The sequence below is a fragment of the Zootoca vivipara genome, chromosome 3 (genome assembly GCF_965207765.1).
Source record: "Zootoca vivipara chromosome 3, rZooViv2.hap1.1, whole genome shotgun sequence".
NCBI classification, from domain to species: Eukaryota; Metazoa; Chordata; class Lepidosauria; order Squamata; family Lacertidae; genus Zootoca; species Zootoca vivipara.
Genome location: NC_142586.1, coordinates 81048264 through 81065811, shown reverse-complemented (window position 1 = coordinate 81065811; position 17548 = coordinate 81048264). Strand labels below are relative to the sequence as shown.

Here is a 17548-nt window from a genome sequence, read left to right as displayed (position 1 = left end):
CTCACACCCAAGGAGTTAGAAAGCGGCAATTGGACACTTTTATTTATATCCTACCTGTCCTCTCAGAAGTTCAAAGTGCCATACATGGTTCTCTCTTCCCCCCTCATTTTATCCTCACAAAACCCCTGAGTCAAATTAGGGTGAGAGGCTGACTGGCTCAAGGTCACAGAACAAGTTTCATGACAGCTGTGATTTGATCCCTGTTCTACAATCTCCTAGTCCAATAACCTAACTGCACCATGGGGCAATAATTGTATATGTTTGTTACTATCCAGGTAGGAAAGTTAAAGGTGTAAAACACCGTAAAAGCAGGACCTTTACTCATCAAGTAGATATTTAATCAAGCCATCAAATTAAAGTACAGATGTTATAGATTTGACTGAACTTTCCATATGTATACACTGGTTTCTGCACTTTATTTCATAAAATTTATACACCACTCGAATGTAAAAAAAAAAACACACCTTCAAAGTAGAAAAATTCACAAGCATACAAGTTAAAATATTGAAGACAGATTAAAATCACCTCAATTTTCTAAGCATCTGGGGAGGCTTGTATAAGCAAGAATGTTTTTAGCAAATGCTGAAAAAAGTACAGTACCATGAAGGCACTTTCTTAATCTCAGTAGGCAGGGGGGTTCCAAAGTGCAGGTGCTGCCACACTAAACAATCAAATTCTTAAAAATGCATAACAGTTATCACATGGCGCCTACATAGCACCAATTCTGCTGATCAAACTGGTCAAGTGGACACATGTGGACTTGCGCAATGCATATTCCAGTATCCATTCAATTCTAACGACTGTCTTCCTCAAAGTGCCTATGGAAGGGCAATCGCCACCATAGTAAAAGCCAGTCACAACCTACGACTGATCCAAGCAGCTCAATGAGAGAACACATGAGCAGGATGCAGAAGGGCCCAAGTTCATCCCTTGACATTTAGTTGCCTAGAGCAGGCCCAAGAAAGCCCTCGGGCAGCACATCTCTAGAAGCATGTATTACATTTAATACCTCCCTTCTGCCAAGGCAGTTTACAAGTTTAAAATACTTAAACAAATGAATGATAATGTAAAGATGGTCCTGTGGAGGGAACAGTCTGACTAGAGACACCCCCAATGACTACCATAAATCGATAGTATCGTTAATATGGCATCTTGATGCAACATCTGCTACCACCTGAAGCTGCAAAGCAAGAACGTGCTACAGAAGGCATAATAACCTTGACCAGCAAGTGCAGGTTTTCGTAACAACGGGGAGTCCTGCAGCTTTTCAAGCACCTGTTTGGAACAATTTATTATCCTATTTATTTATTTATTTACTTATGGATATTAGATAAAGGCAAATAAAGTTGCACCTTCTTTTTCCAAGATAAGCTGCTCAGGTGAGCTTCATCCTAAGGAGGTGGCCGCTTAAAAAAGAAATCCAAAGTCCTATCTGTGCTTTGCCTTGGCCTTTTGGCCCTAGAGGCTGTGTGTGTCTTCTGTTTACTTTTGCCCTTAGCTGGAGGGCTGGTGGGAGGCAAAGATGGCCTGCAGGAGTCAGTTCCTGAGAAAGAATTCTGCAGCTCTACAGCAAAGTGGTAGTCCAAGTGTTCTGTGAACTCCCATACCAACACCTGTTGATTACATTTCTCGCACAGCATCGTGTCACCAGTACAGGGCTGAGGAGCCCAACTATCAACCCCTACCTGGGAAATTCCAGCAGTAGGATGCATTTCCTTTTCCTTGCACAGATCAGGGAGCTCTGAAGAGACCTCGGGCACTTCTGTTTCTAAAGGAATCTCCAGGAGCCCTGCTTTGGAGCTGGCCAGACACTGTTCTACTGAGAGCTGTTTCTGCATGCAGTCTGGGTTGCTCCTGGTGATACTTTGTTCCGCAGGAGCTTTTGGAGTCTGGCTGTTAATGGGGGTGAGTTGTTTATCCTGACAGATACTGGACTCTGATATTGATGGTAAGTTGCTTTCATTGCTGACACCAGGAAGAGAGTTCCTGGACATAGCCTGGGCCTGTTTCTTTTCCACTGCTCTCTGAAAAAGCATCTGAATAGGATTGGTTGTCTTCCTGAGGGTCTCCTTTTTGGGGCTTTCAATGGACTTGCCATTTGGGCTGGAAGCACTGGTGCAAGTGGCTTGGGTACCTTGGCTATCAGTCGTTAGGAAGGAAGTAATGTTCACGGAGGAAGCATGAGCTTCTGAAAACTTGCTCGCAGAAAGCTGAAGAAGTGTAATTGGAGGAGACCTGTAGGTGAGGGCACATTAGCAAACAATTCAAAGGGAGTAAACTCAAAAAATAAGGTTGCACAGATATTTTTCAACGATTTGCTAAGCCTGGAAGAAGCTGGCCCGAGGATACGTGATGAGCAACCCTCATCTTAGCTCTAATCGGAATAAATGTTCTCATATCATAAAGATTTGTCTTAACAGTGTGGCCATCCAGCCCACTAGTACTGTAGTTCACTTTCTGTTCTAGCACAGACTCTGCAATATGTACAATAGAAGACAGGATAAAGCTAACATTTCCTCCTCTGCAGTAACACTCTTGTGTCCAAGGGAAAAAAATGTTCTTACCATGCAGCCTGCTGGCCTCCTGCAGTATTGCAGTTCTGGATTAGCACAAAAGCATCTCTGCTGATTTTATGAGCGTCATAATTTGCTAAGGCACAGCAGCGGGATAAGCCTTTGGCATGTTTATAGCCCTGCATATGGATCCCAATAGTCAGCTGTTTAGCTACCCGGTTGTTCTGTTGGAAGAAAGATATATGTAAGAATCCTGACAAGAAATACTTGAGATATCAATAACTTGGATTTTAGGAGGACATTCTTTAAAAGGGGGTAGCGGGTATCTGGCTGGATCAGGCATAGGCAAACTCCAGCCCTCCAGATGTTTGGGACTACAATTCCCATCATCCCTGTAGGCTTCATATGTTAACTAAATAATGGTACGAGTGGAATGACACCCACTTCTGTGATGGGGCTTAGTCCTCCTCTCTGCGACTCCATCCCTGCTCCAAAATCTACTACAGAGGACCGGGGGGGGACCGGGGGGGGGAGACGGTGACGACCCAGAACAGATTGAGGGGACATATCCCTGATTTGCTGAAGATACTTAATTATTTCAGACATCTAGCAAGCTACATCCAGACAAATGGTACGTATGGTTACCAGAGGCAGGCACACTTGCACTTCTCAACCCAATTCACACAAATCTCCTTCAGACATAAAGTACTCAAGGAGATAGTAGGGCCTCTCTCTTTCCCTACTTACTTGATCTCTGTCCTTGTTCAGTCTCTCCTCCAGCTCCAAGGCCAGCTGCAGAAGCCAGTGCTGCACCTACATACAGAATTACTGTGTGTTTTATTACTGTCTTAGGACACTGCTCAGTATACTACAAATAGAAAGCCAAAATAGGCAAGGAACATCCACAGGGCATTTTGATCAGATGGAAGGCCAAGAAGAACAACAAAAGCTTTCGGATCTCTAAACAAATAAACAATACTGTAGGGGGAGAGTACTGTTTTAGTTTCTGATTATGTTTGTGTTTCTATATTGTAAAGCACTCTTGTGATCTTGGGATGAAGGGCAGCATAGAAATTTAATAAATAAAGTATTGAAATGATTGGAAATGTTGCCATGGAGCAATTCAACTGCAGGGAAAGATGTGGTTACAGAATGCTCAAAGGACAGGACACTGCGCTAGATGCTAAAATGGAACAAGGATCTCATTTGCTAACACCGCAGAGAGAGAGCGTGGTCCAAGGAATAATTCCTCCTCTGCTATATTACCTCATCAGCAGGTCACAGGAGACATTTAGCACTCCCCTCCCATTGATAGAATTCTTCAACAAATTATTGACCATTTCAGAGCAAAGTGATGCTGAAAGGTGATGACCAAATTAGGTTTGAGAAAGGGTGCAGCAATGTTTGCTGCCTCATCTTTTATTCCTGCTCTCAGGACAAACTTGGTTCGGCTCTCTGGACACTCTCTTACCTGCTTCTGAGTAACCAAAGCTGTTTTTCCACGGAAATTCTTACTACAGCCAATGGATTTGGGCAATTGTCTAGGTTTCACAGGCTCATGCTCCATCCCTCTGCACAAGTCATACAACCAGGAGCTGCAAAGCATATATGAAAACCCGCGTTAAATAAATAAGTGGTTCCAAGGTTGGAAATGTTACTTATTTACTTAGAGACATCCAATGTATCTGGCACCTGCACACAAATCAATGGAGACCAGGATCAAGTCCAAGAGTTAGATTCTAAAGAGAATACAGGCAATGCAAATGGAAAGCTCCCTAACATAAGTGTCTCTGCCACTTAACAGCACATCTGAATTAGATATTGGTATACAAACTGCAAGGACCAAGCTGGATATTATGAGAGGAACATGGAAATATGATCCTGGTAGATCAGCAGCAAGTTTGTGTCCAAAAGACAGTTGATGGCATAATCCACTGCTGCCATATGTATCTTCTTTCTTTCTTTGGCGATTATTCATAGCTAAGTAAAATTGTCTTCCATAAACACAGCTTTAGCAGTAAGTCCATAAGTGACTGTGGAGGCCAATTCTGGATCCACACATTCTTCCACAATGGGGACATTGTGGGCAGAAGTTGATCATGGTGAGGGTTTGCCAATCCTATTATGTTTTTCCCTTTCGTCCCAAGTTTGAGCGTCTTCAAAACCCATGACACCTTTGGTAAAGGCTGTTCCCCAATTGGAGAGCTTGCAGGCCAGTGTTTCCCAGTTGTCAGTGTTTATGCTACAGTATAAAACCCCCACAGAGGGTATATTTTGATTTCATAATAGCCTTATTGGGTTAATGGAGTCAGATAAACTCGGTTGTCCAACTTGGATAAATATGTAATTTACATGACAACCTCATTTGCTGTAGAAACGAATATGTTAAATAAATTGCAGCTTCCTGCAATGGGTGACCATGAATAGAACATTTGGACAGTGAAAACAACAGTCTCTATTACATATCTATTACCTGAGGATGACACTCCATATGCATCTGATGAAACAGACTATCCTTTGAAAAACCTGTCAAGTCCTTAAAGTGACCCAATAGTCCCTTTTTGCTGCAGCTAATACAACTACATCTGTAGAATTTGTACAGTATATACATAATATTTGCTTCCCTTTTGTTATTTTGTCATATTAAGTGTTACTTCAATGCAATGACTGAAGTGAGCTTTTTTTAAAAAATGCAAGTGCTGCGATCTTCCTTGAATCTTGTAGATGTTTCTTCTGGCTTTAAGCAAATGCACTGCCTCTTAATGTGTTTGTGTCAAGTTCTCAGTAGAAATGAGACCCTGTCTTCAGCAGAATCCTCAGCAGCATAAGCAAACATAAATGGAACATCAATCTGTAGCAGAGGCCAGAACTTTAGTGAGCAACTTACCCAGTCTTCTCTCCAAAGTGGGTCTGAAGCTGTGATTCACTGAACTGGATCAGCTCTCCTACATACTCCACTCCTAGAAGTTCAGTGATAGAGGCCCCAAGCTTCCCTCCAAGGTTGCGGCTATGGGAGAAAAGGAAAACTGCCATACGTAAAAAGGCAGAAGTCTTCAGACACAGGTTCTTGTGTAGCAGCTATCAGAAGGCGGATAGATAAGCAGGACAAGGAGAAAAAGCAATGCAAAACTTGGCTTTATGAGACAAGCATGGAAAACATTCCAACGGAGCAAGAAATTAACAAGTAGCCTCTTCCTTGCCTACACTAGTATGTGCAGGAGAAGAAATCAACTGGGAAGATAATATAATGAAACAGCACCACACATTTCTTAGAATTCATTTACATTTGCAACCAGGCCTGAAAAATTCCAGTCCAGTCCCTAACAATAATCAACTGGTATATAAAAATATCAATAGTTTATCAATTTTTGCACAAAGGATGGCTGAAAAATTATTATGGCTCCCCAAATTCTGGTGCTTGCACGAAGAATTTCCCCCCGCTAGGATCCATTCTTATTATTATCTCTTGACTGCCATTGGTCTGATGCTTACAGTATACCCATAATACCCCCAAACAATAATATGAAGGAAAAAAATGCTAGTTCCAAGATTCATGAGTGCAATCTCACATGGGGCTTCTAGAAGCAGATCATCAGTTTTACATACATGTTGCTGATTGGCATCTTGCTAAAGAGCTGAGGGACGGAACCGTGTGACACCAAAGTCTGACGATTAGGCTTGTTGAGGCCACAGGCCAGCTTTGCTAATACCTAGAATAAAGAATGTATCAAATTTAGGAAGCTTGGCTTTCCAACTTGAGTTTCCAAAACACACCTTGTCTATCAGAGTTTATTTTGTCATCTTAGAGAAAAGACTGAATATAATACACAAATACTGCAAGTAATGAGCTGACAGTTTTTGTTTTCAAATGTTATCATGGATTATTTTCTTTTCAAAATCACACCCAGTGTTTTTAGAAAGGAATTCAAAACTAAATGAAACTGGACATTGCATTTGTGAAACTAGAGGGATATAAAATATCTCTCATACTGCCAGATTTTGGTTCTTATAATCAAAGAATAATTACGTCCTGCTGAATTTCTTAAACCGAAAGTTTGGTGGCAAGGAGAAGATAATCTCTACTCTTAAAAACATTTACTGCTTCAGAGCTTATTCTCTGGGATAATCTCGTCTCCTCCAAGGAAACCTCATACAATGATACCCTCTTTTTAATTGGGTATACAACTTTTGTCTACAGCCTGTGGCTGAAAGATCCAACAACAATTTGCTTATTCCTAATATTCTGAATACAGAATATACTAATCAAATAAATAGTACTACCTCTAAGGTCTACCATATACACTAAATTCTAGCATTTTGCAGAATAACTGTGTGGAAGAGGAAATCTACATTTCTCTCTCTCAGGTGCTAGGTATCCTGCCCTCCACCTGGAGCATCAATACAGTTATCACCTAGAGCAGGAATGGCTAACTCCATGTATTTTGTTATTACAACTTGCCTCATCTCTCCCTCTATTAATCTCTTCTCTAAAAGTGCCATTAGTTTTAGAGCAAGAAACACAGTAAGATGTTGTGCCTGCATGCTATAACAATCAGCTTTCCTAGCTTCCAAAAAAGAATACTTCATTCCAGCTTGATGCCATCTGTATAAGAAGGTTCAGAGGCAATTGCCATTAGTAACTGACTAGGTCCACATAAATGTGATCTAAACAGTTGAAACCTATTGAATAACTCAATTAGCTAGCCACACATCTATGTCTAGGGAAGCTTACAAGAGGCTCAACCTGGAGATGTATTCCTGTTAATTCTGCTCTACGCTAGATGCGAAAATCTTCAGTCCATCACATCATCCAATCTCACATTCTGGAGTTGTTCATAAAAATACATTTTACCAAAACCAGATTGATGATGGTATTTACTACTATTATTGGGTCTAATCCTCTCCCGATTCCTCCATTTCTGTTTTCTGTGCCAGGTCACAATAATAATCTGTTCAGCACAGATTCCACTGAATACATAGAGCAGCCAAGAGGTACACCGCTTTAGTAGTGCTGAGTTCAAAACCACAAACATGCTGGTCGTACACACACCTTGTTGTGAGAAATGCCAGCGGAACACCTAAATCCAGTGACAGATTCCACAGCTGCCCTCATTTCTTCCATAATGACAGCTCCCACTGTCAGCTGCAGCTCTGGACTGCTGGGATCTCCGAAAGGCAATGACTCGAGCCACTGTCGCAAACCACGCTCCCGCAGTTCTTCTAAAAGGAAACACAAAGCAACCTATCTCCAATCTTGAAAGAATAATTATTGTCATGGCAGAGTGATAGGTCAGGAAAGCTACAAAAAGAATGTAGTGCTGTAAAGTGAAGAAGAAAACAGGAAGAAATCAGAAAGCCCTTTATAAGGCCATCCTTGGTCAAATAAGCCCACTCTTAGAAAGAAAAAAGGAAGGAAGGAGGATCCTGCAGGGCAAGCAAATAAACAGAAAGCAGGAGAGGGAAAATGGTTTTGCATTTTTGTAAAGATGTTCGCAGCCAAAGAAGTGCTACCCTTTAGGCAAGTCTCAAAGATTAGATTAATCAAAGTAAAAATGCAACACACAACCTAGCATACAGCTCACCCAACAAGGAAGTGTCATACCACTTGGCCTTCAAAGATGTTCTAACACTAGTAGCAAAGTAGCTGAAGATGTGCAATTAACTTAAGTGGCTTAAAATAAATTTCCAAATTTGGAACTGATCTGAAGACAATAGCCACATGGGAAATAGCCATGCAGACTTGAGCAATAAGCTTTCTCAAAGTACATCAGTCTTGGCAATTCCTATTGCGTTTACTCTTAACTATTCCCCAGATTTCTCCACCACAATACTGGCCTTTCAGCAGCAGACTAATCACCTTCCTTTGTTCCTGCTGTCTGATTTGCAGGTTAGAAAGCAGACATGTCTTTCTTCTTAGGGAACATTTTGCCGAGGTCAAATTAATCTGGTCTCACAAGCTGAACAAGAAGCGCGGCGCGCTGAATATTAAAAAGCGACAAAATAGAGAAAAGATACTTGTATTATAAGCTGCAGCTCAAGAAGAAAATGCTATGGTACCATATCCATTACGTCTGAAGGGCACACTTCCAATTTCTTACCATCTCTTCAAACCTTTAGTACCCTCACATGAACAACGAAGCAAAGAAAAAAATAAAAATAAACGCTAAACCTGGGAGTTGTGAACTGGTTCCACACCATCACCATGCTCTTCTGTAGGCACACAAGTTTGAGAATGAAAATACCTCTGTATAGAATTATCATCTAAGCAGGATTAAGAGCAAGGGAAGTTGAAGTAAAAGAGTGGAACAGCATGTCTGAAGCCATGGAATACCTTTGTTGCCTGTATTCTCTTCTGTTGCAAGACTGTCTGGCCATCCTTGGATGTAGGTAGTTGCCAACAGCTCTGCTACAATAGCCTGCCCTTTCATCTTCTGAAGCCTTTCCTGCACAGCACTAGTTAAATCCATGTAGGCTTCATCAATGCTGGCACGTTCAATCACAGCAAAGCGTGACATCACTTCCATCACCTCCACGCTGGCTTCTCGGTACCTACATAGGAAGGAGACCCAAAAATGCTCTATTATTCCTATTCCATCTTAACTTCTAATTGGGGTAGCTAATTAACAATACACCATCAACAGTGGTATACCAGTAAGTAGCAGTTGTCATCCCCCACCCATCCCGCATGCTGCTAACAGAGCTACCTTACCTATTACAGATATACTCTGGCTGAAAAAGTATTGAGCTCAGTTCACTATACATTGAAGAAAGCCTGGACTCTTCAATTTGCAAAGAATGGTAAAAAGTAATTTCTAGAGAGACTGCTGCCTGAAGACCCAGAATGAACAAACTGTATCCACATTGGAAAAGAGACAGCAAAAGAAGATTCCAAAAACTTTCCAAAAAGAAAACTTAAGCCCCAAAGCAGAAAACTCATCAAAAGCATAGCTGATCAGTAACCAGGGCCGTCTTAAGCGCCCCTGGTGCGCCGGATCCCTCCGGCGCCTTCCTGCCCAGTTTCCCAGCGCTGCGCGACGGGCAGGCAGGCACAGCGCAGTTGCCGTGGGCACAGCTGCGGCGGACCGGCCGGCCAGTGGACGGGCGCAGCTCGCGGCGCCCTCCTGGTGGGCCGGCGCCGTGGTGCCCTGCGCCACCCAGCCTGGTCGTAGGGCCGGCCCTGTCAGTAACCATCCTGAACCCTATTTTGTTTCAGAGTACTTCACAATCACATGGACAACAATACTGTAGCTGCAAGTAATAATCAATCCAGGGCTTACTTGGTGAGATCTGCTTTACCATGGGCCTCTGGTACTCGCGCTAACAGGAGATCCGGACATAGTTTCTTTGCATCAGCAGCAAACATGTTTCTGGTAACTCCAAAAGCACGAGCTTCATAGCTCACTGCAATGATTCTGAGTTGGGTGAGGGAGAAATGATGAACTATTAAGTTATGGGTTTAAGACAATGAAAGGCACACACAAACCCAGGCACTTTTTTGGTTCAATTTAGCATTAAATAATGAGTCTTTAACAAATTAACATGTTAAAAAAAACCACCTACAAATTAGCTTAAAAGAAAGGAGTTTTCCTTCCACATTATAATCTTTTAGCCATCTTAAGAGGGAGGTACATTTTTAAAGGTTTTCAGGAGATATTGAGAGGCAGGTGGAAGACTATACAGTAAATAGTTTATGCAATGCTAGAATCAAATTGGGAACAGAAATAGGTAACTGTTGATTGTATAATCACATAGGGAAGTAGATTCTATTGTGCTGCATTTGGTTTTCCCACCCTGATAGGTGAAAACATAAGTCAATTTTAGATGGGGAGTGTGCAGGAACGAATCCTATCATTTTGGGGGGAGCGGGTAGAGGAAAAAAACAGAAACATGGTTCACAGGAAGGAGCAGGTAGGTCTATGGTCCAGAGAAACCCCAGGAAACACAGGCTGAGCTGGGAGCCAGCCTGGCCAGAACATTTGCTCTTTGAAATCAGCTGAAAACCCTTGGAGCGATACCAGAAAACATTCACAAAACCATATTCTCCCACTGCCATTTCTGGGTGGGAATAGGATCTGCTCTACGCATGCAGTAGAATGAGGCGCCTGACTGGACAGTCCTGTTTCAAGGCTGAAGGTTTCATGTTTAATGCCGAAGAAACCCCCTGCAAGTAGAAACAAAAAAACGAGCACAGCAAGGAGCCAGCGAGGCTTAAACATTACACCCTGGCATGCTAGTTTGTTGTGGCTTGTTTGGAAGAAGTTTAAAAACAAAGCACAACGCGGGGAAGCAATTGGGGGGGGGGCAACTTAGGAAGTCGCCCTATATCGACCACACATCGATCGATCAGCACCGGTTGTGGCGGCAGCAGCAACTCGGCAGGATTTGTCAGCCCTCCCTTAGGGTGCTGGTGATTAGAGCCGGACCCTTTTGCTCTGACCACTGAGCCGCACGGCCCCTTTCCCCCAGCTCCTCCACGTCAAGATCCTCCTCCTCCCACCTCATTCCGCCGACACGAGCAGAGCAGCAAAGCTAGCAGCAGCAGCAGCTCCGTACCCGCCGCCTTTCCACGTCTTGTACTGCACCACGGCGCACGGCTTCCCGCGCAGGCTGGGCTCCAGGCGCTGCTCCACCTGCATGTAGAAGCAGTCCATGTCCGCCAAAGCCACCACCCGCTCCCGCCCGCGAGACATGGCGGGCCACGAGGGACCGCCACGGCGAGGAGGCGGAGAAGAGGGACAGGTTCGGCTTGAGGGCCGCAGGCGGGATGCGCGGAGGTTTAGCTGCCTCAGCCGGTAAAACTCCCGCCTTCACGCCTAAGGGAATACAACTCCCAGCATGGCTTTGACTACCTCCGCGCCTCGGACGCAGTTGGTTATACAGCAATGCATATCGGGAAATGTAGTCTTCAGGGGGGGAAATAAGGCCACCGGATGGCTATACCAAGAACGGATTTCCCTCCGCCCCGTAGTGGAAGGACGTCGATTACGTCATTCTTTCAGGGACACCGTGACGCGAATCTCCTTCACCAAACTAGTGGGAAAATAGATGTGGAAATGTTAGACTGGCAATTCCTTGACCTGCTCACTGGACTTTTTGGATTCCACCCCCGGTCCTGTGATCACTTTCGGAGAGGGATGAAAGTGACAGCTGCTCGTGCAAGGACGGTGAAACGGACAGTAATCCCTTAAAAAAACACACACACACACACATGCATTACTTTAAATTTCTATCTCTATACGTCAAAATCGGGTTATGCTGCTTATCATTGTTCCAATTGATGCATAGATTTTCTGCAGACATACACAAGAAGCAAACTCACGGAGCCCATTAGACTTTACTTTCTAGGGAAATAGTTACTTTCGTTCCTAGGAAGAAAACTAGTTGAAATCCATTATGTTTGCTGAACGGGACGGCAAAGTATTCCCCCCCTCCAATAAAAAGTAGAGGCAGAGAGAGGAGTTATTTCTAGTTCAAGTCTTACTTTATAAGAAAGATGCGTGGGCTAAAAGAAAAAGAAAAAAGATTCCAGGAGCGAGCCTGAAGCAACCCGAAAGTTCCACCTCAAACAACGAAGCCTCTCTAAACTTTCCTATCTCTACATGACGATCGTAGAGCTACTATCGCATTCACTCCAGGCGTTTAGGAAGCGTGTGCGAAAAAAGGTCGCCGGGGTCGCCTGCGCCTGCGCACTGCGCCACTTTGGTCGTCGCACCCGGCGCAGCGTTGCTCCCCTTACTCTCCCCGCGCCCGGTTGCCCCGGGCAACAGCGGCTTTCCTCTCCCCCCGCTCCCCACCCTGCCCCCACCCCAGCCGCGTAGCGCCATGTCGTGGGACCCGGTGAACAACCTCTGCGAGCAGCTCGTGAAGGCGGTGACGGTGATGATGGACCCGGCCTCCACGCAGCGGTACCGCCTGGAGGCCCTCAAGGTACCGTCGCGCCTCCCGCGCGCAAGGGCCCGAAGAGCCCCCTGAGGCCGGGCGCGGGGTTGTTTTTTGGGTGGGGGGGGCTACCTGAGGGGAGCCGGGATGGGTGGCAGGCAGGCAGACACATGGCCGGCGACGGCGGCAGCTTGGGACCCCCGTGTGCCTCTCGCACCGCTGCTCCTCCTTCGGATGCAGGTCGTGCCTCGTTGGCTTTCCGTATGCAAAGCAGAAACTGCGGTGGTTTCTGCCCCGCGAGGCCTCTCGGCTTTCGAAAGGGGTTGCCCCGTGGGGAGCCTCGATCTCTCTTCTTCCAGAGTGTGGTGTCGCTCCACGGCCATGCTGTCCCCTCGCCCGCCCTGGGGCCCACGTGGCCGGGTGTGGCCATTGCAGGGGGCTGAGCATCCTGCATGGCCGGCTTCCTGCAGTGGTGAGCGGGAACAAAAAACCTGCAAAAACAAAAAAACAAAAACCTTGCCCCCTTCTCGGCGCTGACCTGGGAGTGTGGATGTGTGACTGTGTCAGCTGGGTGCGATCTCGACAGTGCAAGGCAGATATAAAAGGGGAAATAATGCTTTGGGGGATGACAGAGATTGTTATATTGGGGTTGCCACCTTCCTCCTCCTTTCTCTCACTCCGTCCCCCACCCAAGAGTCCAACTGCACTGACAAATTAAAAATCAACAGGTGTAGGTCATGTAAAGTCACACCACTTTTTTGTTTTGTTTCTGTGTTTCATTTATAGCTCATTGCAGAATGCACAAAAAACATACATTTCCTACAAAAGACACAAAACGTTTGGTTCCAGAGTGTGCCAAATCTATCCAGCAGTAGAAGTGCTGGGAAAGGCAGCTCCCAAGAAGTTCGAGGTGGTGTACATAGTTTACCTCTTCCACTTTTTGTCCTGATGACAACCCTGTGAGGTGGTTAGCCTGAGAGGTAGTGGCTGGGCCAAGATCACCCAGTTAGCTTCGTGGCAGAGCGGGACCCACTAGGTCCAACCACTGCACTGCCCTGGTTTTCTACTTGAATAGGTTTTCTCTGTATTGTGCACAGAGGAGCCCTGCCAGAATTAAAGGAGATGACATAACCCTGGATGAAGTAAAATAACATTGGTTGCATTTCCATTTTCAGTCAAGGTGATACTGGGATAGCCCCAGAGAAGCAGGATTTCTGCAAAGAGTGTTAAACCAGGAGGGGAAAGATGTTGGTGGCATAATGGTTGTGGAATGATGAGCTAAGACAGGAGTAGGAAAACGGAATAAAAGAGGCATAAATAGCAGTGAGAGAAACTAGAGAGATAAGAGACATATGAGGGAATAGCAGAGAGCCTTTAGTGTAATATCTAGCAACTTGAGGTTGATGCAGAAAGCAACACATTACTGTATATAGACAATTGAGGAGAAGTGCCCTAACTTGGTGAAGGGAGAATGGTTTTGGTTACAAGCTTTGTGAATTGACACATAGCTGATCAGTAACCAGGGCAAAATAAAGCTGAAGTGGACGTAATGTAATTGACGTGTGCACAGTTGTCTTTGTAGCACAGAGGCCAGAGCTTATCGGTTCTTACATGGAAAAACCCCCACAAGTATGGGGGAAGGAGGAGTCCACTGAGATTTGTGTGTGTGTTTCACATATTAAAATAGAAAGTGAAAAAAGAGTAGTAAGAACAGCAGTTTTATTGGTTATAAACCCTAAAGGTTGCATTCAAAACCATTATATGCTTCAGAGTTTTGACTGTTGGTGCACATTACACAAAACATATGCTTTTTTGCCTTAACAAGCCCTTCGTATTCTCAAAACAAGTGTGAGGGGGTTTCCTTTCGAGGAACAGTTTATTTGAAAACCAAGCACTGGCCTTCTCACACATCTTTCTCTGCATTATCTTGGAGGGCGGATGTTTTTTGAGCCAGTGTGGTGTAATGGGTAGACTAGGGTTGTGGAGACCCAGGTTCAAACCTTCAGTTATGCATCTCTGCCTTACCTACTTCACAGGGTTATGGTAAGGATAAAAGGTTGGGGAAGAGCCATGTGGGATGCCTGAGCTCATTGGAGGAAAGGCAGGATATAAATGTAATAAATAATTAAATATGAATGTTCTTGTTTGCTTAAAAATAATTCTTGCTCTTTTTCAGTTCTGTGAAGAGTTTAAAGAAAAGAGCCCAGTATGTGTTCCCTGTGGACTGAAGATGGCCGCGATAACACAGACTGCTATTGTCAGACACTTTGGTCTTCAGCTCCTGGAGCATATGGTGAAGTAAGGAAGTGAATGCAAAGCAAGTGGTGTGGCATTGCTACTTTTGAGAGTTTTTTAGCAGAAAATCAGGCTTGCACCTGCCACCGTAATCATCTCAGGTTGTTAATACTTCTGCAGTTTATATATAGCAGGGGAAACCCAGTGACAAGCTGAATAAGGAATTTGCAATCAGTATTTTTTGTGTTAGTTCAGCAACAAGATCCCACTTTTCTCTTTGCTGAGCTGTCTAGAGATCCCACTTCCTCTCTGTTTCTAGGAAACTAACACCACCTTATGTGTGTGTGTGTGTGTGTGTGTGTGTGTGTGTGTGTGTGTGTGTAGTATTGACTTCTGCCTATTTTCTTAGCTGCACTAGTTAATGTTTATGATTGACTGTTTCCAGAGGGGACTGTGTTGATGACAGAGACTATAAAATAAGCCTTTCTGGATCAGATGAAAGGGCCATCTAGCCCAGAGTTCTGTTTCCAACACTGGCCAGCCAGATGATTGTTGAAAAGTCCACAAGCATAGCCCTTTCCCACTGTTGGCACCCAACAACTGGTTTTCAGTACTGCTTCTTAGCCTGGTGGTCCTATTTAGCTGTTGTGGCTGCTAGCCGTTGAAAATTCTTTTCTTCATGAATTTGTCCAATTCCCTTTAGAGCCATCTAAATTGGGGGGTATCACCACATCTTGTTCTATAAGTCCATTATTGTCTGTGTGAAGAATTACCTTTTTGTGCCTACTTTGAATCTGCTGCCAATCATTGGGTACCCTCAGATCCAAGTGTTAAGCGAGAAAGAGAAAATACTTTCTCGATCCACTTCTGTCCGTGTTATGCATAGTTTTACAAACATCTACCACGCTCCTCCTCCCCCATCTTTTTTCTCTAAACTTACAGACCTGCACACTTCAGCTTTCATTGTGTGTTTTATTAGGCACGTTCCAGTGGAGCAGTGTGAGACCATTTGAGAACCAAACTTCTCTCATGCCCTAGCCATGTTAGCTATGCTATCAGTGCATTGTAAAGATGATGCCTCTGTGTTTTATTGGGCAGGTTCCGGTGGAACGATTTGGATCGGTATGAGAAAGGCTTTTTGAAGAACAACGTTATGGAGCTTATATCCAATGTGAGTCAAGCTGTTCATGAAGTCAAATTTCTGAGTTACTTCTTTTAGTAATAGAATGTAATCCAAAGAAGCAAGTTTGAGCTTCCGCGCCCCCCCTTCTTCATTTCAGATCACACACAGTTTCCATTTTTGCTTGTTAATATCAATATTACTCCAACATCCCTTCCTCACTTGCAAATATCTTTTTATTTTATATTCTGGAGAGGGTTACCAAATAATAAATATATAAAAGAAGCTTAGACTACTAAACAAACCATGGGCTTTCCTCCCCCAACTGACTCACGCTGAAGAAAATTTTAATCTCAATTCAAATATTTGATCTATGTAGCATTATGTTGTTGCAACCCTTTTCCATCACATGCCAGTACTTTAAAGCCAATTAAGGATCCAATTAAATGGAGAACCTCTGCTTCTTAATGGCGGCGTAGGAGGGTTTTTGCCAGGGAAAGTGCTTTTGCAATCAGCACCTCCCTGCCTCCCACATTCCATGCCAGAGTGAGAGCCAGGTACTGAGATAAACTGTGAGTGAAACCCATTCCCCCATCCCTGGGGGGAAGTTGCAAGGATGGTTTACCCTCTCTCATCCTTGTTTTTCGTTTGCCGCTGATCCCCCGCTGTCGTGGGGGCTGTCTCCATTAAGGCACGTGGGACTGGAAGCCACCTCAGTTCCATTCTAGCCTTTGCAGTTTCGTCACTATATTTGACCTATGAGGAAGAGAGAACCCATAAATCAACTGTGGAAGGGGGTGCTCATGTTTGTGAGACCTTCAAGTGGGGAATGCAACTTGAGTTGTCTTCCTGGGACAATTCAGTTGTATAGCCCTCAGTTCCACTAAGAAAAAGTTTGCCTGACATTATTGAGCAGTGATTCCCTAAACTCCCTTTCCCCAATGTACCGCTTGAAAATTGCTGAGGGTCTTGACAGACCACTTGATGATTTTTCTGCTTCCTGTAGCAATTGTACTGTGTTGTGCTAGATGCAGCATGATTTTTAATGGCATTTTAATTCCTTCTTATATTTCTTATATATTGCATTGTATTGTGTTAGAGTTTGAAATCCATAGCATGCAAATGGTAATGCAGTAAAATACTATGTAAGGAATAGAAGTACATGAAATACAATAAAAAATAAATATGAATACTTCATGTGATGGATGTGCCATCTCCCATCTTCAACCACAAACCCACAGAAATGTCACAAGCCACAAGGATGAAGCTACAGACCACAGCTTGGGAACCTCTGTTTTGGAGGACAATTAATAACAAAACTCAAAGCTTACTGATCTGTCTCGGTATAGATTGTCCCTTTCTGATAGATCTATTTTTATTGAAGCAACTGTTACCTTGGCTCATGGAGGCTCCCAAGGTATGATAGGCTAGGATGGGGTGCAAATTTCATGTGAAGTTTTTTTCGTCTGGAATGTGTCTATAGCAAGCTTTTGCTGCAGGGTAGGTATTGAATGATCTAAAATTTCTATCTTGTAACACTTTAATTTTTCATTTACAGGGTACCCAGAATATTTTAGAGGAAGAAAGTCACATTAAAGATGTCCTTTCTCGCATTGTAGTAGAGATGATCAAGCGTGAATGGCCCCAGCTCTGGCCTGACTTGTTAAATGAGCTGGACACTCTCTCCAAACAGGGGGTATGGAATACATCTTACAATCAAATTGCTGCATCTTTTCTGGATTTAACTTGTAGGATATAATTGTATCAAAGTATACAGATGTAATGCGTATGTGCACTCCTC

At 44.0% G+C, this 17548-nt stretch overlaps 2 protein-coding genes across 5 annotated transcripts in view; one reads left to right on the top strand and one right to left on the bottom strand.

The window, feature by feature from the left end:
- Nucleotides 1-393: 393 nt before the first annotated feature.
- POLH (DNA polymerase eta) lies at nt 394-12807 on the bottom strand. Of its 3 annotated transcripts, none has more exons than XM_035108200.3 (10): nt 12525-12807; nt 9791-9925; nt 8845-9062; nt 7564-7733; nt 6120-6223; nt 5401-5520; nt 3985-4108; nt 3261-3326; nt 2565-2737; nt 394-2235 (listed from the first exon to the last, which is right to left on the bottom strand). In XM_035108200.3, the coding sequence occupies exons 1-10, from the start codon at nt 12773-12775 to the stop codon at nt 1392-1394; spliced, it is 2205 nt and encodes a 734-aa protein (XP_034964091.1). In that variant the 5' UTR covers nt 12776-12807; the 3' UTR covers nt 394-1391. The 3 variants fall into 3 exon arrangements, with proteins under 3 accessions (XP_034964091.1, XP_034964092.1, XP_034964093.1); XM_035108201.3 differs by lacking the exon at nt 12525-12807 and adding an exon at nt 11067-11543; XM_035108202.3 differs by lacking the exon at nt 12525-12807 and adding an exon at nt 11011-11328.
- Nucleotides 12177-17548, top strand: part of XPO5 (exportin 5) — a 35099-nt gene continuing 29727 nt past the window's right edge. The window contains exons 1-4 of one of the 2 annotated variants that reach the window (XM_035108198.3): nt 12177-12440; nt 14569-14690; nt 15726-15798; nt 17306-17443. In XM_035108198.3, the coding sequence (XP_034964089.1) occupies nt 12336-12440; nt 14569-14690; nt 15726-15798; nt 17306-17443 (438 nt within the window). In that variant the 5' untranslated portion in view covers nt 12177-12335. The remainder of the gene's footprint in view (nt 12441-14568; nt 14691-15725; nt 15799-17305; nt 17444-17548) is intronic. The other variant, XM_035108199.3, reaches the window with a different exon arrangement.